This window comes from Mauremys mutica, chromosome 2 (assembly GCF_020497125.1).
Source record: "Mauremys mutica isolate MM-2020 ecotype Southern chromosome 2, ASM2049712v1, whole genome shotgun sequence".
Classification (NCBI taxonomy): domain Eukaryota; kingdom Metazoa; phylum Chordata; order Testudines; family Geoemydidae; genus Mauremys; species Mauremys mutica.
Genome location: NC_059073.1, coordinates 45399084 through 45420406, shown reverse-complemented (window position 1 = coordinate 45420406; position 21323 = coordinate 45399084). Strand labels below are relative to the sequence as shown.

At 40.8% G+C, this 21323-nt stretch overlaps 2 protein-coding genes across 8 annotated transcripts in view; one reads left to right on the top strand and one right to left on the bottom strand.

Moving 5' to 3' along the window:
* The window catches only part of RAD54B (RAD54 homolog B), a 131012-nt gene extending 130898 nt beyond the window's left edge, over positions 1 to 114 (bottom strand). For all 5 annotated transcript variants that reach the window (XM_045007509.1, XM_045007501.1, XM_045007502.1 and 2 more), the window contains exon 1: positions 3 to 114. In XM_045007509.1, the coding sequence (XP_044863444.1) occupies positions 3 to 85 (83 nt within the window). In that variant the 5' untranslated portion in view covers positions 86 to 114. The remainder of the gene's footprint in view (positions 1 to 2) is intronic.
* Positions 101 to 21290, top strand: LOC123364953 (RING finger protein 151-like). 3 transcript variants are annotated; one of them, XM_045007510.1, is made up of 9 exons: positions 4218 to 4814; positions 8068 to 8294; positions 8853 to 8992; positions 10835 to 10997; positions 11614 to 11722; positions 12204 to 12328; positions 12881 to 13001; positions 19419 to 19661; positions 20826 to 21290. In XM_045007510.1, the coding sequence occupies exons 2-8, from the start codon at positions 8089 to 8091 to the stop codon at positions 19653 to 19655; spliced, it is 1101 nt and encodes a 366-aa protein (XP_044863445.1). In that variant the 5' UTR covers positions 4218 to 4814; positions 8068 to 8088; the 3' UTR covers positions 19656 to 19661; positions 20826 to 21290. The 3 variants fall into 3 exon arrangements, with proteins under 3 accessions (XP_044863447.1, XP_044863445.1, XP_044863446.1); XM_045007512.1 differs by lacking the exons at positions 4218 to 4814; positions 11614 to 11722; positions 12204 to 12328 and adding an exon at positions 101 to 223; XM_045007511.1 differs by lacking the exons at positions 11614 to 11722; positions 12204 to 12328 and having other exon boundaries at positions 4235 to 4814.
* The last annotated feature ends 33 nt before the right edge of the window (positions 21291 to 21323 follow it).

Genomic DNA, 21323 nt, shown 5'->3' with positions numbered 1-21323 from the left:
ACCTGCTGTTCTGCACCCGCGCGTGCCCACTTGCTTCTTCCCTCTCTTGAACAGGGTTGCCGGGTGCTGCGGTACGCATGCGCATGCCGCCACCCACAGTATGGCCGTCCTGCTGGGTTCATCCTGGTGTGACACGCAGCCGTCAAGCAATAGCAGTCGCAAAATGCACTGCTGCTTGCCGTTGCGGCCGTGCTTGGAAACCAACCTAGAGAGTGGGTGTAGTGTGAGGTGCCGCCGGGCTGGGGCGCGGAGGGAGGGACCCCCGCTGGGCGGGTAAGTGGGTCACTGGGAGGGGGAGCGGTTAACCGTGCGTGGTGGGGCCCATCTCCAAGGGTTGGGGGGCGGGGAGCTGCGGGATCCCAGCCCCAGCGGGGGCTGCCGCGGGTGCACTGGCCTCCGAAGCCAGCGTGACATGGCCAAGAGCTGGGGATGGTGCGGGAGGGGCGGGGTATTGGGCCAGGCGGGCGCCTGAGGGGCTGAGCCGGTGAAATAACGGCAAGTCCGACTTTCCTCCCCTTGGTGGTCAGTCAGCTCTGCCCCAGATCCATCGGTGCCCCACCCACTTACCCAGATACAGTTTGTAAGAGCATTAACTTCTATTAAGTAATTTAATTTAAATTACAAGAATCTGTATTTAAAGTGTAATGTTTTTTCCTGTGTAGTAGCATATAAGCATTTGTTCCCCTTTGTATTGCCATTCAGTTTGTGTAAAGTGATCGAATGTTACTGCCCTTAAGACGAATAACAGCTAAAAACAAATTCTGAAGTATGGCAATAACACTGCTAGGCTCCACCTTTCACAACTGTAAGAAAAAATTTAGATAGAAGTATGGGGGTGAAGTTCAGCTGGTGATGTCTCTTTAAGCAAGTGTTGGCAGAGAGAGGAGCGCTTCTCAGTTTGGGATTATTAGGGAAATTAGTGAAACGTCATACCAAAAAGTTTTCATTTTAAAGCCTAGTTTCTCTTCTTTCAGGAGAAAAGTGTATGTAAATTGTTGCAGAAGGATTACTGAATTCACATCACAAATTTGTATTTATCTTATAATATGTAAAAGTAATATGTGTCAAATATGTGCATGCCAGGTTCAATCTTGCTTTTGACTGTAGTTGTTGGAAAATAGCAAACAATGAGTCTAACTTTAAAAAACAATTCTATGCTTATTTATAGTAGAAGATTATATACCATCTTGATTTTTGCAGATTTCTAAATTTTAGTGGTATTTTATTCTTTCATATATACTGAAAATTAAGTATATACTTTGCTGGAAATGTTTGTAATTATTGAATAGATAATCATGTAATGGAGTGGAGAGTATGTTTATAACCAAGATGGGAGAGGTTGCTAGCACTTTTGAGGAAGGATTATTATTCAAAACGATCTTGACAAATTGAGAACTGGTCTGAAAGCAACAAGGTGAAATTCAGTAAAGACAAGTGCGAAGTACTACACTTGGGAAGAAAAATAAATGCACAGCTACAGAATGGGGGATAACTGGCTAGGCAGTAGTACTGTTGGAAAGAATCTGGGGATTATAGTGGTTCATAAATTGACTGAGTCAACAATGTGATGCAATTGCAAAAAAGATTAATATCATTCCGGGGTGTATTAATAGGAGTGTCATACGTAAGATACAGGAGGTTATTGTTCCACTCTACTTGGCACTGGTGAAGTCCCATCTGGAGTACTGTCTCCAGTTTAGACTACCACTCTAAGTAAGATGTGGACAAATTGGACAGAGTCCAAAGGAGACCGACAAAAATAAGAATTCCCGACTGATGAGGAAAGTTTAAAGAAACTGAATCTTGAGGAAAGACCTTTAGTCTTGAGGGGGAAAAAACGAGCAAATTCACTTTTACTGGCCCTCACTTTAGACCAAAATTTGACACTAGTTCCCTACAGTTTCTTATCCTTCTTATATATTATGTAAGTCAAAAATAAAGAATTATTAAATATTATGCTAAATAAATGATTTGTCATCTTAAAGTTCCTGTATTAACTATTCTCTTGTCTCTTATTTTTGAGTTATTGTCCCACATTTAGATATCAGCACACTGAGAGCAATGACTATAAATAAGGATCAACATTCTGACTAGTTGGCACACATTCTTTTAATATAATATTACAATTATCCTTACATTGGGTTTACCTAGAAGATTTTAAAATGGTCACTTTTTCTTTTTAATAAATTCTGGTTTTATGAGTATAGTTGTTAGGCTAGGTATCAGAATGTGATTTTTTTTAGCGCTATACATTTGCTTGCAATAATGCTTTTTAAAAAAAATCTAAACTGCATTTTATGGTTTGGATATCATTTCAGTTAGTTAGAAAAGAATGTTTCATCTGTTCAAGCAATTTGACCTTACCAGACTTCGATTGTAATTTTTTTTACATAGTATTGTTTTTTATTTTTGATTGAATTGATCTGAACATAAGATTTAGTGTTCGTTTACAGGAAGACTAAAGCTGTGACCTTGTAAACTCATGTTAACCTACTGGCCTTGTCTTTTAGCTCTGCATGGAGTCTATTTGTTCTACAGTAACTCCTTAAAGTCATCCCAGTTAATGTTGTTTCGTCGCTGATCAATTAGAGAACATGCTTGTTTAAAGTTGCGCAATGCTCCCTTATAATGTTGTTTGGCAGCCACCTGCTTTGTCTACTGCTTGCAGAAAGAGCAGCCCATTGGAGCTAGCTGGCAGAGTCTTGGAACCAGGGTGGACCGGCAGCCCCCCATCAGCTCCCCGCTACCCTAAGTTCCTTGCGTGGCATCTGCCCAGCAGGCTATCAGTTGCCGGGCAGTTCAGCTGTCCCTCCCCCCACTGTCATGTGATGCTCCTGCCCTCTGCCTTGGAGACAATGTAAGCTTACAATGGGAGCTGTGGAGTCGGTGTGTGAGGCGGAGACCCCCGGCCCCCCGCCACAAGGGCCGCAGAGATGTGCCTGCCGCTTCTGGGAGCGGCAGTGAGCTGGGACAAGTAAACCTGTTCCCCAGCATGCTGGAGGTGCGCCTGGAAGGGAGGGGGAGGAGTTTCTCAGAGGGAACCATGGAACCTCCCTTTTAAGCTCATTGCTTCTTCTCCTAATAACCTTATCTGTACTCCCTCATGTGCTAACCAATTGCACTACTGGAGCGCACATAGACTTTAGATGAGGACTGAAGGATGTCTTCCATATCCAGACAGTTCAAGTGACTTTTCCTAACATAGGAGGATGGGATATCTGAGGCGGAACTCCAGTTATCAATTTCGACATTACTTATTTGTAAAAAATAAGTCTGTGAATCTAGAAAGTTGTAACATTGTTTCATGCTGTGAAAGTAACAGGGTGGGTTTGATTTAAATTAAATTGATGACTTAAATCACTAGTCAGGGAGACTCGATTTAATCATGGTTTTCTACATAAAAGTGCATTCTAGTTGATTGTTATAACCTTAATACATATTCTTCACAACTCAAAGATAGATGTAGGTTTCATTTTTAGAAGGTACACACTATACATTTTTAAACAGTGATTTATTTTGAAAACTTTTCAGATTAGTTTTACAGCTATATCAGAAAATGAATGAATGATTGGTTATTTCATTTACCAAAGGTAATTGAAGCAGATAGTTCACCTCTCAATGACTTAGTAAATATCTCCAATTCAACAGGTTAATCATTAATATATGGAGAATTTTCTTGTGATGCTGTATGATGAGGAGAACATCACTAGACAGACATTTAAATTGTTTTATTTAACTAAAACAACAACGTTAAGTATTCTGGATTTTTTTCTTCAACAGCAAACATATAATATTTTAACAAAAGAAGCATATGTCCCTCACTTCTCACATTTATCTGCAGACTACTTCTCCTTGTCCAAGGCTATTCCGTTCAATACTATACCATGCCATTCTTACTTCTGTGCTGCTGCTGGCGGTAGCTCTGCCTTCAGAACTGAGCTGCCAGCCAGCAGCTGCCGCTCTCCAGCTGCCCAGCTCTGAAGGTAGTGCCAGCGCTGCCAGCAGCAGCACAGAAGTAAGGGTAGCAGCCCCACAACCCCCACCCCCAACATAATTTTGTGATCCCCCATCCCCAAACTCCTTTCAATTATAACACCGTGAAATTTCAGATTTAAATAGCTGAAATCATGAAATTAACTGTTTTTAAAATCCTATGACCATGAAATTGACCAAAATAGATGGTGAATTTTGTAGGGCCCTAGTCATTAAATAATTGTCTGAATATCTAAATTTATTTTTTTAATGCTTAAGCTACATAATTTTGGGCAACTGAAAATATAAATTGATAAAAAATAAAAATGCTTTCTGTCAAAATTATAACAAAAATAAAATACTGTAGTCTGGACAGGGCCCAGGAAAATGGGGGGGTGTTTTTAAAGCATGGTAAAATATTTTTATTAATGCTTTTTAAACAACACTTAGCACCTAGTGTAGCTATGCCCTCAGTGCTATGTATTGTTTAAAAATGTCTTAATTTAACACCTGTTAACTATTTTTTCTGGTCTGTATGAGCCATGGGTGACAGTTGGCTAAAGTGTTAAACAGACTGTAAAGTAACCTTTCAAATGTGTGCCACTGTAAAGTTTCGTTTTAATGGCTACGAGAACAGTAGTCTGGTTACGCATGGGGATCTGTAACTTAGGAAACACAACAATTGATTCTGTTTCTTTTTAGTGTTCTTGTAGAAAGTAACATAAAGCAATGAAGAGATGATAGAATAAGGTGATTTAGTACTGCTGTCTCCTCTGAAAACCATAATTCCAAAGCATTTATGTGGAAAACTGCATGGTATTAATGTGAATTAATTCTAAAAGGTAAAACATTTAATATTTTTATATTTATAATGAATAAACCTCTTTATTTAGAAATTCTAACAACTTAGGAAATACTGTTTCATGATGCTTGACTGTGTTGCAAAAGTAATTTTTTATGATTAAGAAAAAATGTGCAACCTAAAACATATTTTGTGTAATTAACCATCTTGATAAGAATTGTTAGACTTTAGCCACATCTTCCTTGATAGAATTGTACTAAAGTACAGAAGCTTGTGTCTTCTCTTTCATATAACTTTCAACTTAGTTTTAGGGGTATTGATCTTATAAAACTCACATGTATTATGGGCAGAGCTGGTAGCACATGTCATGGTTACAAGGCTAACGGCACCTTTTTCTCTTTTCTGGTCTCTCTCAGTTCAACCCTCAGGTGTCAGGCTGAAGCCTTTACCTATCCTAGGGTGGAATTCTGCAATTCTCTCACTGTTAGACCAGACCCTGAATTACAGTACGGACAGTATCAACCATGCTTACCCAGTAGGTCCAACTGACTTCTGATGCCTGTCGTCCTTCCTATCAAGGGTCTTTGACAAGGGTATCCAGTGACAAAACAGACTTCTTCAGGCCAAAGTATAGTTTATTATTAACAGTACAAACCATTTAAAGAAAAGAGATTTTTAAAATAGTCTACACACCTCTATCTTACGTAAAAGCTAACCATGGCCTGATAGTAACCTACAAAGGACTAACTTCTTCAAATTCCTCCCCACTTCCCCACCCTAGTGCTTGTGCTCTAGTTTGTTCCCCGAGCTCCGCTTCAGAGAGAGCCTTTTTTAAACTGCTACAGTCCTTTTGATCTCTGCTGTCCATGGGCCTTTTCCTCTAATGGCTTTCATCTTAACAACCCTCAAATGTTTGTGAAGAAGTGGCTTATCTTAAGCCATTCTATTTCCTTCCTGGGTGTTGCTCCATACAGTCCCTTATTAAACTGAACTAAAATATTTATAAGTAAATATCCCAATAACCCTGTCAACATACAGTATTCATAAATTACAGAATAACTCCACATCTGTCAGTGTTGGTTATAATTAGCATTGTCCCCTAGACTTTCCATTGTAAGACCCTGTTTTCAGTTGGTTATAACTTTTCCAAACTTAAACCATTTGGGCTGAAATTTTCCATGCTGGGTGTGAGCCTCTGGCTGGTTTTTTTGGGCAAAGTTCAGCTAAAACAGTTCAGCCATTTTTTAGAATGTAGTTAGGGAAAAATAAATTGTAACTATTTTTAAAATGGGCAAAACATCTGTTTTATTAAGGAGCTCTAGAGCCTCCATGCTTTAGAGCAGGGACTTGAAACTTTTTGAGGAGGGAGGTCTCTCTGGTGTCAGGGATGTGTCTTTTGCCATCACCATGAAAATTTGGTCTAGTTATATGATTTGAAAAACTGCAGCTTGCACAAACTCAGAGGTTTGTTAGAGTTTGGCTGTGAAACCAAATATTCAAAACTGCCCCAGAACAAGCCTAAATAACAGGAAAAACCCATGAAAACCTGAAAATATAAGCAGGGGGTGGGGTTTGAATTTCTGCACCATGATGCTGGGGGGAGGAAGGGTGTTCCATAAAAAAAACCCAAGGGGCACTGTCATAAACAGGTGGTTAAGGTCTGTTTTACCTGTAAAGGGTTAACATGTAGTACCTGGTGACCACCTGACCAGAGGACCAATCAGAGATAAGATTTTTTCAAATCTCTGTGGAGGGAAGCCTTTGTCTGTGTGAGAACTGTTTTTGGATCTAACAGAAGACAGTCATGTCTCCAAGTTCTCCTGGAGTAGTTTCTACTAATTAATAGTGAGTATTAATTAGAAAGGCGAATTAGTCTTATGCTTTGATTTCTACATTTGCAATTGTGTGTTTGCTAAAGGAAATGCTTTATTCCTGTTTGCTGATATTGCTTTTACTGAGAAAAGGGGGAGAGGGGATTCTCTCCAGAGATTGATAAGGTTATACCCTATGAGTGTCCAGCTTGGGCTCATGGAGATTCTGTACTTTCTTTTTGTTCTCTTAATAAATTCTTTTCTTTTCTTTGGACTTGGTTAATTCCTTCCCTTGGGGAAATTCAGGGGAAGGGGAGGGGGAAGTGGGCTGCTTCCCTGTGTGTAGAGATTCAAGGCGTTTGAATCCAGGCAACTCTGTCTCCAGAGCAGGCTGGAGAGAGGGAAGAGGGGGGGAGGTTCCTCCTCTGTGAATTGATCTGTGTTCCCAAGGGGGGAAACAGGGGTGTCCCGGCCCACGGAATTGACCGGGTGGTGGCAGCCGAAGGGGAGACCTACCCTAGGATTTTGGGGTGGGGGGAAGACATGCGGGTCCTCACTTTGAAACCGCCCAGTTTCAAGTGAGGGTAGACTCTGACAGGCACAGTTTAAAAAAAAAAAAAAGGCAGCTCATGAGACACGTGGAAACACCTACAGGTCGTGGCTGCCTAAAAATGCCAGCCCAACTGCTCAAAAAGCAAGCAAGAATACTTCGCAACCTGCACGGAGCATGCTTCAGTCCAGGGCTGCAGAGTCCAAGCAGAACTTTCTTTGTAGTTACTCTTCTTGGCTGTTTCCAGCTGCTGTGGTGCCATGTACAGGAACTGAGGGCTCCACTGCCTGTGCAATCTTAATTAGGCTCCCTTGTACATATGCGTTATGATACAGTCTGTAAATACATGATCATATACTATTTTTTTCTAGACTCCCACCTCATTCAGAGAATGGGTTGTTGTTAACAGTTCTTCTTATGCGTATAAGAAGAAACATACATAAAATTAAGTTACCTGTTGTTGACAGATGCACATAAAATCATATGGATAAGAAGTACTCAAAGGTGTTTCATACTGTCAGTAAAAGCATTGTTTTACAAATTTGCAGAGTTTTATACGAATAAAGGTAAAGAAACAGGAATCAGGTTCTGACATTTGAACAGCGGTTTTTCTGTAATTCATCTTTAAATTTTCAATTACAGAATAAATCTTCAGTTATTCTCTAAATAATCTCAAAAACATTGTGCAAATGCAGAATTAAACTGCAATCTTTCAGTGTCCACAAGAATCACATTTTGTAATAGAATTCAAAACGAGAGAGAACCTAAGTTAATCCTCCTTGTTTTTACCAATGTGTCTGCTTTCAAGATAGAAAGCTCTTTGGGCAAGACCTTTCCTTACTTTTGTGTATTGTGCAGCACCAAGGATTCTGTCAGTGCTAAATAATTAGTTATTGATCAATTACTAATTGCTGTTTTAACATTTATAATAGGTTGGAAGTCTGTGGAAAAGAATGGGTTATGATATTGAGCGTTTTGTTGGCTATGTTAATGAAGGACTTTTATGCTGTATATGCCGAGATGTATTAGAAGACCCCTTACAGGCTCCTTGTGAACATGCTTTCTGTACTGCCTGTATACATGGATGGCTTGTTCATCACAATAATTGCCCTGAAGACAGACAAGCACTTGATATGTCTGTGCTACGACCTCTCTACAGGTATGTAACAAATCTGATTGTTGAAGGGATTTTTCTAAAGCCTGGTTTAGGAAATTAGTTCAGTATAACTATGTCACTCAGGGCTGTGAAAAATCCCACCCCTGAGCCACGTAGTTAAGCTGACATTAGTCCCCATGTAGACATCATTAGGTGGACGGGAGAATTCTTCCTCCTGTAGGAGAGGAAGTCCTGTCAGCATAGGTAGCATCGGTAACTGAAGCTCTGCAGCGGTACAGCTGTGCCATTGTAACATTTTAAGTGTACACAAGCCCCTAGTTAGTACTAAAGACTTACCGGTAGTTTTGGGACCGCTCAATAGCCATTCTTCATGAATTAATTTGCATGTTTAATTTTGAACCTTAATATTCCATTATCATAGCTTTCACCACTCCCAACCATCAAATGTAGTTACTTGAATGGTGAAATATTTTGAACTGAGCATATGACTTTTTTTCTTGTGGAAGGTAGAATCCCTGAAATGTGGCAAAAGTCAACTACTTTTACAGTGTTGCAGGAGTTTAAAAAAGAAGAAACAAAGTAACTCTTTTCTGTATATAGATACATGAAAAATGATCTAAATCGACTTCAGCTTCATTGCAAAAATGGAGAGCGTGGTTGTGAAATGGTTTGTTCTCTAGAATCTATAGACAGACATGAGAGAGAATGTGAATACAGCCAGATACCCTGCTCAAATGCTGGTGAGTAAAGTTCAAAGTTGAGCCTTTTGTTCAGAAAATTGGTATCTGTCATACTTAATCACAGTAGGGTGGCAGCGATGGACATTCATTCACTTCTGTGTTGCGTTCCACATTGTGAATTTCTGAGTTCTAGACCATATTCATGCTAGACCAAAAAAGATTGAAGTAAGCTTTCTTTAAGGCAGGGGGGTAGGTACTTCTGTTTGCACATTCCTACACAGACATGGCCTCTGCAATATGGTTGCTTTAGTTTAACTGGCAAAACAAAACAAAAAAGAGCCAAATAAAAATTCAAAAGATAATAGCATGCTAAGCGGTTGAGAGTTTGCAGACATTTTTTTTAGACAATGGATTTGCTCTCTGTTGTAATGATTGTCATCCATCAGTTTTTCCTTTTCATGTGAAAATTAACCAGAATAAATTTAAATACTGGACCCCTAATTTATCAGAATACACAGCAGTGCATGGTTTTTGCTTTCTGCCAAGGTATGATTTGTCTAATATTCAGCCTTTATTACTCATCTGATTGTGGGTTTTTGCATGTGATGATTGAACCAGCTTTTTGGCCAATTTAGCTTTTATTATATTAAACAGAATTACACTATAACTTGCTGCTTTGCTCCTTTTCCAGAAGGTATCTCAAACTTTAGCCAGTATAGGCAGGGCTGAGTATGTATCTGAGAAACCACTGTTTGGTGCTTAATATGAGACAGGAAATAAGGATTTCTGCGTTCTGTTCCCAGTTATGCTGCTGCTATGTTGCCTTGGGCAAGTTATTTACATGTGTGTGTTTCTTAATCTGTAAAATGGGAGTAATAGCTCTTTCAGAGAGGTGATGTGAGGCTTTTGAGATCTTCCGGTGAAAGGTGATATGAAAGTGCAAAATGTTTGTCTTAATCAGAAGTGCACACACCCTGAAACCTACCACTTGCAAGGTTTTTATGGCACATTTTTGTTTGTGCTTGTAGTTAGGCCACCTCTGCTAGGTGATATTTTTTGCTTGTCTTTACCAGCCTGTCTGCAATATACTGTGCTTGATCATGCTGCCTTTTATCTCAGACTTGTCAGGTGGACAACCTATTATTTGAAGTCAGAAATGTGCATAATCTACTTACATTTACTATAAAAGTAAGAGTAAACATTTATACCATTATTACATTTGACCTCACAAACTTTGAAGGCTTTTGATATCCCTAAGTTATTTTCAATTCTTTCCCCTTGCTTTAGAACTGTAAATATAATTTAATTGCTTCACAATCCTCCTGATTCCTTTTGTCCCGCACCCTGCAGGAGTTGCGACCCACTGGTTGAGAAATACTAGTCTAGTAGTAGGTAGGGCACAAGCGTAGTGGTGAAGAGAACCAGGTTCTAGTCCTAGCTCTGTCGTTGATTTGCTGTGTGATCTTGGACAAGTTGCTAAGGTCCAAAATTTTCTCTAACCTTGGGTGCCAAATTTTTGATACTCACGCCTTGTCTAAACTGGCATTTTTCTTAATATCTCCATCCACTGCTGTTGGTGGTGGAGTAGGGCTGGTGGAAGAATAGTGTAGGCCAGCTGTCAGTATTTTTTCTACTATCCATGACTTACACTAGTGTTACCACCAGTGTTAGAGCAATGATGGGAGACTCGAACAAAAAGTTTTAATATAGACAAGGCTTTGGGACCTATAGGTGTATCTCTTCAAGCTATAAGGGAATCACTTTGTTTTGACAGATTTGCATATGACCAGTTCTATGCACTATGGTTTGTTTGCTTGCTTGGGTGTTTTTGCCTGGAATGGACTATGCTTCTGTTAATTGCAAGTGATTTAATATTGCCTTAATTTACTGTTTCCTGTTCAGGTTGTCCAGTTCAGATTGAACGACGTAACTTAGATAGCCATTTGGCAGTGTGTGAATACCGGAGCCGTGAATGCCCTAATGGTTGTGGTTATACCATTCTCAGGGCAGAAGACACGCAGCATAATTGTGTAGCAGAGCTAAGAACAGAACTAGAACTGCTCCGGTAAAATACTACTTCTGTTTCCTGGGTATTTGTGTTTAACCTGGGCCTAAAATCACTACACATAAGAGACGGTTCCAAGTACTAGCTCTGTTTAATTCTGATATCTAACCCATAATGTGTAAATCACTTGGTATTAACTGGTGAGGATATTTTTAAAAAGCCATTACACACTTTAAACTCTTACTGCACTTTTAGTCTGAGTTAGTTGAATTAATTTGATTAGCTCAGAACCCTAATGAATAAGGATTGCAATTATTCAAAATTATGTGATGGTTACATGAAAGAGTGAAATACATACAAAGAACTAGACTGAGGCCATTAAATCTTTTCACTTTTTACCTTAGTCTGATATGGACCCAGAGCCAAATTATGAAGTAAGATTTATTATTTAAGATTTTTAAAACACTTTGGAGATGAAAAACTCCAACTATATTTGGCAGTTATAAAGTTATCAGAGATGAGAGGCAGGTGACCTACGAGTTCAAGCTTGTACTTAGGCCTAAAATGCTGGAAGACTACTAATACTTATCAGTGTTCGTCTTTACTTTCTGTCTGTCCCTCTCTTTCTTCTTGCCTCTTCCTTTTCCAGTTAATCATTTCCATGATCTTCCAGCAGTTTTGTACCTCTTCCCACCCCTTCCTGCTGGTACCGTCTCTCTTGCTCCTTTGGTCAGTGGAGGCCCCAGCTCTCCTGCACTTTGCTGGTGACCCAGGTTCAGTTCCTGGTAAGTGCAGTGGGAAACAAGTGAACTTTCCTGATACCAATAAAATGCCAAACTGCTGCTCAAACCCCAAAAGGTTAGCCTGTTAATGATTCAGTTTTGACTATGACTGTGTTTGATAACTAAATGATACTAGCTTCCTTCTCCCGCAACTACTGTCATTTCACATCCACAATAAACCAACAAGTGCTGATCCAAATGCTGCTAGATGGTATGCTATACTGAGCTTAACCTGTAGCTTTCTGTATTATGTCCTTGTTTCGGAATTCCATTCTCCTTGGGTTAAGTGGAATGACACAGATTGAGGCATATTCATGCTTTTTATTTTGAGACATGTATTACATTTCTCCTAAACTACAGCACAAAGTTACCATATACTCTTAAAATAAAATTAATCAAAATGACAGTTATATGTTTGTATGAAAGGAAATAAACCGTCCAAAGCCCAAAAAAAGTTACCCTATAGCTTCTGGAATTATTTCAGAAACATCTATCTTGGAGTTCTGTATTGCTGCCGGTCGCCATAGGATTTGAGCACCAAGAATCTCTGATATTGATGCCAGGACTAGAACTTGCACATTCTATCGAGAGAGTAAAACCCCTAAATAGGTACATACTGAGCAAGAATAGTGTTTGTTGATAAAGCACACTCATCTTACATCTAGAGAGATGTGTAACACAAGACTACAGCAGAGCTTTAATTTAGGACTAGATTTGGGCAAATCATGAATTTTTTGGGTTCATTGGCAATTCCAATTTTTTAAAAAAACTCATTTGTTTTTGTTTTAATTTTGAACATTTTTAATGTTTAATTATTTTAAATAAAATTAAAGGAAATTTCTAAAGAAAAGGTAGTTTAAATGTTTCAATTTTTCTGTTTAAATCTAGAAATGAAACATTTTGATTTTGGGGGAGAATTTGCTTCAGGCCTCCCCCCCCCCCTTTACTGAAGCAACTCAGTGAAATCAGCATGAATTTGCAAAATCTTTTGGTGGTGTTGAATCTGCATTTTTTTTCTCCTGAGGAAAAAAGTTTTGGTCGAAAAATTTCACCCAGTTGTATTCGGGAACAATGTGGCTATTTGGCAGCAGTAGTTACTCTGGTACTTGAAAGTCACAGGTATAATGGTTAGGTTTAAAAAGGAAAAATATACTTTTTTAGGTCAGAAATGATCTGCAGAGTGGAAGAGGCAAAGCATGAAATGGAGTCCAGATTAGATTCACAGAGAAGGCATATGGTGCAAAAAGAGAGTCTTCTGCAAAATGAAATTGAAGAACTAAAGGTAAATAAGTTCCAGTGTCAGTTGTAGAAATGTGTTTTTGTTTTCTACCCCTCTCCCAAAGGTCTAGTTTTTTTGCTTTTTCAAGTAGTGGGGAATTTGTTATCCTAATTCACTAGAGAAGATACAGTCCTACATTCCAATGGTCTGAACCTTTCTTTTTCAAATAATTGCAGTGTCGTGGCCCTGGTAAAGCTCCCCTGCTGGACATTCACCAGGCTGTTGTTTTGGGCCCACATGTTGGGGCCGTGTGCTTTTAAGCTTCCCTGGGTCTCAGTAGGCTCCAACGCAGTCTCTCTATTGGCCTTTCTGACACAGGTTTTCTGTCAGTTACCCCTTCGGAGAATTGGCATCTAGGAGTCCAGCTTCACTAGGCCCCTACAAGTAGTGCTGACCCCAAGATATCCCAGTATATTAAGCACATCCTTACCTACAGTTCCACTGTATGGGCACGCTAGCAGACACTTCCTATCTTTAGGGATACGTGATAATCGAAACACTCCAAATTAGTAAATTTCTTACTTGATGGTAATTTTCTTTCTGCTAGCAGCATCTCAAACAGTTATAAGATGTATGGGCTAGTCCCCTCCTGACTGCAGTTTCTGGAGGCCGTTCAAAGCCATAGCACAGCCTGTGCGAGCCATGCCTTGCTGTGTAAAAACTCATAAAATATGATTAGTAACAGTAACTTCAGTGCTAGAAAATAAGTGGGCTACAGCCTACAAACATAACTATCAAAATTAAATACTGTCTCCTGGCTAGGAAGCCAACCAGGGAGAGTAGAATTGTGGGAGATGCTGCTAACAGAAAGGAAATTAACAGGTAAGAAATTTACCATTCTGCAGCTCAGTTTCCCACAATTCTGATACATATGGAAATTAACGAACAACTAACAGAAATGGGGGGATAAGAAAAACAGAATGAGATAGGGAAGATCCTCCTTGAGTTAATTACCCAAAATAGTAATGCTATTCCTAGCCCAATGCCTGCAGCATCTTCCTGACAAAGAAGACCTCCACAGAGAACAGAAAGTCAATTTAGGGTCTACTAAATGTGTTAACCTATGACCATATTGCTGCCCTGCAGCTCTCGATAGTGGAAGCACAAGCTCTTTCCACCCACAAAGTCATCCTAGATATTGTGGAGTGTGCCTTGGTGTCTTTATAATGCATAGCTTGAGCCATCTAGCTAGTGATAACTTGAATACCCTGAGCCCTTGGCACTTCAGATGAAGAGACAAATAAGGAGCCTGATCTTGTCAATTTGGTATGGTTGATGTAGATCTTTAGTGCTCTTCTAATGTCTAATATGTGACACAGCTTTTCTGTCGGGCGCTGTGGCTTTGGACAGAATTAAGGGGGAGGACAATCTCCTGTGTGGCATGGAAAGATGAATTCACCTTAGGCAAAAATGATTCTGGTATTCTTAGTACCACCTTGTCATCATGAAACACCCAGTGGCATTCCTGCATGGCTATAGCTGCCTGTTCAGAAACTCGTCTAGTAGACATGATGATGACCTAAAAAAGAGTTTTGATAGGTGGAATGAAGATATTGATGTCAGTGGCCCAAAAGGATGTGTAGTTAGGTCTTTTGGAAAGATTGGTTTAACCACAAGTTTAGTCAGTCTGACTACTCTGAGAAATCTGGATATCTGAGGGTTCTCTGTGAAGGAGTCAGAGGATGTGGTGAATAGGATACTCCTACAGCTGACACCAGGCACTGTGAAGCTAGTCCCTTGTCTGTGCCTTTCTGAAGAAAGTCCAGAATAAGTGGGATATCCGGATCCTTTGGATTTTTGTTGTTATTGACACCACACACTAAACCTAGTTTGGATAGAGGAGTAGGTCTTCAGGGTTGAAGTCACCTGGAGGAGAATATTGTTCCATCTCTTTGAAGGATAGTTCTAGTGTGGCTAATGCTTCCCTCTTGATTGCAGGCTAATCAGTTGTAGATGCTCTAGATGGAGTAATGGGCTTTGTTAAAGGATGTCTGGTCTCACTGGTAGCTACAGTGGTAGTTCCAATTTAATTTCTCTCAGATCAGAGAACCATGCATCTGCTTGGCCAGCGTGGAGCTAGCACTGTCACCTTTGCTTCTTCTTGCCTGACCTTACTTTCTGGATCACCTTTCTTAGAAGTGGGAAGGCGTATAGAAGGTCTTGCAGCCATATGTGCAAAGAAACAACCATCCCCAGGGATTTCGGGCCTGCTTCCCTAATGAAGTACTTTGGCTGCCTTGTCGGCTTATTATTGGCAAATAGGTTGACTGCCAGAATGATGAACTTCTGCGAAATCCTACTATAGACTTCCTGATTCAGGCACCACTCTGAGTTGTTGATGGTGCATCTGGGAAGTCAGTCTTCCTTTTAGTTCAGCTATCCTATTATGTGTTTTGCTCTTAAAGAGTTCTCTGGCCATCATTTCTGCGTGTAGAGTTACACTCATTGTTTCCACTTGGTTGTTGACATATGGCACAATGATCATGATGGCCAACTGGATCAGAATATTTTCATCTTCTAGGTAGTTCTGGAACCTCTGTTGGGCTAGCTTGGGAGCTCTGAGCTTCAATAGGTTGATGCTCTGGTTCCTTTCGCCTAGAGTTCCAGCTGCCTTTCACTGTTCTGTTCCCCTGCTGTGCCCTCCATCCTGTCAGGCTGGCATTGGCCATGAGTACTTATGGGTCTGGAAGGCATATGGAAAGTCCGTTGCAGACAATCTCTGGGATTGTCCTCCATCTTAGAGAGTTCAGCATCTGGTTGGGAACTGATCTTGCATGTTTTCTAGTGAATGGTTCCATACTTTTAGGAAAAAGACCTGAAGGCATCTGATATGGGATCTTGCCCACAGAGTGATTCCTATATTTGAAACTAGGAGGCCCAGTAGTTGTAAATATTGAGCTATGGGTGGAGTTGCACACTTTACCAACATGCAGGTTCTGGATCTTGTGGAATATGTCTAGTGATGGGTAGGACCATAGAACCATAGGGTTAGAATGGACCCCAAGGGTCATCTAGTCTAACCCCCTGCCAAGATGCAGGATTTGTTGTATCTAAACCATCCAAGACAGATGGCTATCCAGCCTCTTTTTGAAAAGCTCCAGCAAAGGCGGTTCCATGACTTCCCTAGGCAGTTAGTTCCACTGTCCGACTGTTCTTACAGTTAAGAAATTTTTCCTAGGATTTAATCTAAAATGAATATGCTGTAGTTTTGAAATGGTTGTCTAGGAAGTGATACAGTTAAGTGCCTTGAGACCTGAGTCTGGCATCTTGGTGAAGAGCCTAGGAGCTGAATGGAAGCATTTAGTACTGGTAGCAGGCTGGGCTGTACATAAATCTTAGCAGTCTGTGGTGGTGTAGTCATTTGGGAATGTAGAGATATGCATCTGCTAGATCCACAGAAGCAAGAAAGTCCCCTTGAGACAAGGATGCTACCGTTGAAGCTAGGGTCTCCATCCAGAATCTCACTTTCTTTATCCATTTATTGAGTTGCTTGTATCGGAAATATACAGATCTAGACAAAATAATAAAATACCTATCCACATTTCCCTTCCTCAGATTCTTGAGCATTCTTTGGGCTTAGGTCAGAGGCTTCTCTGGTGTCCAGGATCCTTCCTCTACTCCACATGGCTTCTTGGCTGGATGATGGAGTTTGTCTGGGTGTCTGAGGGTATGTCTACACTACGAAATTAGGTCGAATTTATAGAAGTCAGTTTTTTAGAAATCGTATTTATACAGTCGATTGTGCATGTCCCCACACAAAATGCTCTAAATGCATTAAGTCGGTGGACTGCATCCACAGTACTGAGGCTAGCGTCGACTTCGGAGCATTGAACTGTGGGTAGCTATCCCACAGTTCCCGCAGTCTCCGCTGCCCATTGGAAGTCTGGGTTGAGATCCCAATGCCTGATGGGGCAAAAACAGTGTTGCGGATGGTTCTGGGTAAATGTCGTCAGACCCCCCTCTCCCTCCCTCCGTGAAAGGAATGGCAGACAATGGTTTTGCGCCTTTTTTCCTGGGTTACCTGAGCAGACGTCATGCCACGGCAAGCATGGAGCCTGCTCAGCTCACCGTCACCATACGTCTCCTGGGTGCTGGCAGACGTGGGACTGCATTGCTACACAGGAGCAGCTCATTGCCTTTTGGCAGCAGACGGTGCATTACGATTGGTAGCCATCATCGTCGTACTCTTGGGTGCTCTTTTAGCCGACCTTGGTGAGGTCGGTCAGGGGCGCCTGGGCAGACATGGGAGTGACTCAGCCAGCTTATTCCCATTTTCTGCCGAGCACCCAGGAGATGACTATGGCTAGTAATCGTAATGCAGCATCTTCTGCCGAGCACCCAAGAGATGACGATGGGTAGCAGTCGTACTGCATCATCTGCTACCAGCCGAAGATGTAAAAGATAGAGTGGATCAAAACAAGAATTGACCCGATTTGTTTTGTGAAATCAACCGCCTGCTAAACCCAGGGTTTTGAGTTCAATCCTTGAGGGGGCCATTCTGTGTGACAGTTGTTTGTGTTTCTCCTTGATGCAAAGCCACCCCTTTTGTTGATTTTAATTCCCTGTAAGCCATGTCATCAGTCGCCCCTCCCTCCATTAGATCAATGGCAGACAATTGTTTCGTGCCTTTTTCAGCGCAGAACCAAAAGCAAAACCAGGCAAGGAGGCGACGGCAGCGCGGTGACAAGAGTGATGAGGACATAGACATGGACATAGACTTCTCACAAAGTACGGGCCGGGCAATGTGCCCCGGCACTGTGCACATCATGCTGATGAGCTCTACATGAGTTCTGCATGGTCACCTATGCTGATCAGCTCACCATGCTGGCCAAACAGGAAATGAAATTCAAAAGTTCACAGGCCTTTTCCTGTCTACCTGGCCAGTGCATCTGAGTTGAGAGCAGTCACAATGGAGCACTCTGGGATAGCTCCCAGAGGCCAATACCATCGAATTGCATCCACACTACCCCAAATTCGACCCAGCAAGGCCAATTTCAGCACTAATCCCCTCGTTGGAGGTGGAGTAAAGAAATCGATTTAAAGAGCTCTTTAAGTCGAAAAAAGGGCTTCGCCGTATGGACGGGTCCAGGCTTAAATTGAGGTAACGCTGCTAAATTCGACCTAAAATCGTAGTGTAGACCAGGCCTGACTCTCAGATCCCTGCAGCAGTGCCCTTCCTTTCTCTCCAGTGGCTGGTGACAGACCTTCTCTCTAATAACCTCCAGTCCCCTGTGTCAGGTGACCCACCCATCAGCTTGTCAGGTGGTCAGTCCCCCACATCTGTTGTTAAGTTACCACACCCCTGGAGTTCAGACTTGGCTTGCCTGGGGAAGCAGCCGTCTCTTTGTCAAAGCTAAACAACCCTCCATTGTTAGCTCTGTGCAAGTTGCAAGAATTTCTCTTGTCACCTTCTGTGGGTTTTAGCTCAATATGAAGGCAAAAGACAGCAGAGAAGGCAAACAAGTCGCACATTCCAAATGGAGTTTGCAGTTTGACACAGATGTGCAGAGAGAGTCCCCAGTATCAAACAGGATTCATAAGCTGTACGTAGTCGTATTCCCCAATTTGTAACATGCAGCATCTGTTTAAGTCTGGGCGCTTTAAATACAAGACACATCACTACAAGTCAGATATACTTAAAAAAACCAGCTCCTCTGCTCATACTATTTTAAAGTAGCTCAGTATGGATGGAAATATAGGAACCTATGTTCTGATCCTACACTCGCACACTGCAGTCAGTGGTGCTTCATGTGAAAGTAAGGGTTTGCTGCCCACATGGATCCAGTTGCTGGATCAGGGCCCCGTACTCCTTAGCTAGAGCTGTGTTCAGACTCTGTTCTAACTTGCTTCAAAACCCAGTGGTGATATGGCCAAAGTAAAAAGCTGTGGAGAGAGAGAATGTATTATCTAACCCATTCATCCAGCTTTTCTACTGTAACAGGAAAAAAATAACCATCAAAACCCAAGACTGTTGAGCCTTTGTATGTTTTAAGGTTTCTTAGTATTGGATTTGAATAAATATATTAGAAGATCATAGATGCAAGTAAGTCACACAGCTCTGTCCCGAACACTTTTGGTTTTTGGAATAATGTTCATTTGGGTTTTGAGATGCAGAACATAACCAGCAGCCAGTGAAATCCACTGGTACATCTGTGATCAGTCAGATTTGCACTCTCTCTCATGGCTCTCGCAGACTGGAATATTTGAAATGGGTGCCACAGCAAGCGGAAACTGTGCTGCAAATCAGCAAAATTAAGTTTGTTTAGTGGTGTATCAAAAATTGCAGATTCTTTCAGCTGTGCCTGATCTTCATTATTTCTTCTCCTATACGCAGTAGTCACTTCAGCTTCAATACCACCATTATTGGAAATGTATTTATATGATCTCTTATTTTAGTCTGTTTTCACACATGTTTTTTAGAGTCAGATGTCACGAATGATGTCTGAAGTGCGCTCTCTTATGGCTGCAGAGAGACAGCATCGTCAAGAGCTGGAGCAAGCAGAGCTCGAAAAGCGTGAATTAATGGAGCTGCTGAAAGGCCTACAGAAAGACTGCCGATTAAATAATACAGAAGGAAACAAGAAATCAACAAACTTTCGCCCTCTAACACGACTAGAGAGTGTGAAACGAAAACCCAGGGAAGTTACAGTCATCTAAACAGAAGTAAGCTCACAGACACATAGGAGCCTGCTTCCTGTGAACAGTTAGCAAACTTCGTATTAGTTCTAAATTACCTCTTTTCTATCTAAATTCTGAATGGGTCAAAAAGAGTAGGGGAAAACACAAGTTTTTGTATCTAGCACACTTTGCATACTATGCAAATAGTAAAACTAGTTTTTAGGCATTTGGGGGAAGTTGTAGGCCCAGTATTAGGTTTTAAATGTCCATTAATAGTATATTGGGCATTACAACATGCATTTAAAAGGACATTTTCAACTAATATTTTCGTATACGAGGAGCTCTTAATCTATGGTCCTCTCTGGATTATTTACAATAGCTTCCTAACAGACCTGGAAACTAGAACTTCAACTAGATTAAATGGATTTTTTTTTCCACTGCTACTGCAATTTCAGTGCAGTTAAAGCTGGTATATGACCCCTCTTTTTTTTCTCACGTGTGTATAAGCATAATGAATGATAGCCGCTGGAATGTATTCTAGGACTAGTACTAATTCTAGGAATAGTATTCAAGTACTTCAGTCAAGCCAGCAGGGGAAACTAACAAATTTGGAGATATGTGTCCTATAAAAACACTGTACATCACAAAGGAATGGTGGCTTAAATATTCTTACTTCCAGACAGTTGCAGCCAGCATACAAGAGCTTTAAACTAAGTCAGTTTGGACTTTAGAGTACTTGGCAGTTTTCCTTTAATCTCCAACCCCTTCTTAGTTTTTCATCGAGCTAGCTGTTACCAAAACCCATGATAGTGCAGAATTTTAGCAATGCAGTCCAACTCACTGCCAAGCTGTCGAGAATTCTCCTTCATCTGTTTCCGTCATGAAGGAACTTGCAGAAGATGGTGTTCATGTTGAAAATTTGTAGGCATTTGTATTGACCAGGATCGCTTAAATACTGTTACTGCCCTTTCTTGCACCTCCAGTGCTTTTATAATATTTGCATTACATAGTGAAGATTAGTGCATATTCAGAGTTCTGCTTGGTATCAGTCTGGGTGAATTGTGTATATATTTCCTTGGCGTGAGCAATCTATTAGCTGTTTTTACAAGGACTCTAAGGTTTAATATTGCTGACTATAGAAAGATATACATGTCTTTTTTAAAACACATTAAAAGCACCTGTTGAACATCTTTAATTTTCTTTTGATAGGTATGACAAAAGCTACTTGAATGTTGTTTTACCCACAACAGACCTCAATTTTATACAAAGGACACATGATCAGGAGGACATCTATGTTGATACTAAAATCTGGAACTATACAATGGTAATAATAGACCCACGGATCTTGAATCATGAGGTTTCTTACATTTGAGGGCTGCAGGACACTTTGCCATATTTGAGCTCTCTAGATTTCTAGACAGTTAGACCCTGAGCATGTGAGTGAAACCCACCAGCCAGACATCTGAAATATATGCATGAGGAAAGAGAGCTCCATGATGTTACAAGGGTTTATGCAAGTCTCCATGCCTGGTTTGGTTATTTTTTTTCCCTACTGAACTTAATACTAACAACATACTGAAAGAAACAAGTAGAATGTTAGTGACTGCAGTAAATCTGTCGTGGAAGCAGAATTAGCACTTAGTGATTAAGACCTAAGGATATCACTAATCTTTATCAAATATTTTATTAATTTAGTACATTGTAGTT

What these genes read in the sequence shown, in the direction of transcription:
- LOC123364953 (XM_045007510.1), top strand. Translation starts at nt 8,089, where the DNA reads ATGGGTTATGATATTGAGCGTTTTGTTGGCTATGTTAATGAAGGACTT. An exon ending in ACAGAACTAGAACTGCTCCG is followed by an intron (nt 10,998 to 11,613) that starts GTAAAATACTAC and finishes ATCTTCCAGCAG; the next exon opens with TTTTGTACCTCTTCCCACCC. An exon ending in ATGAAATTGAAGAACTAAAG is followed by an intron (nt 13,002 to 19,418) that starts GTAAATAAGTTC and finishes CATGTTTTTTAG; the next exon opens with AGTCAGATGTCACGAATGAT.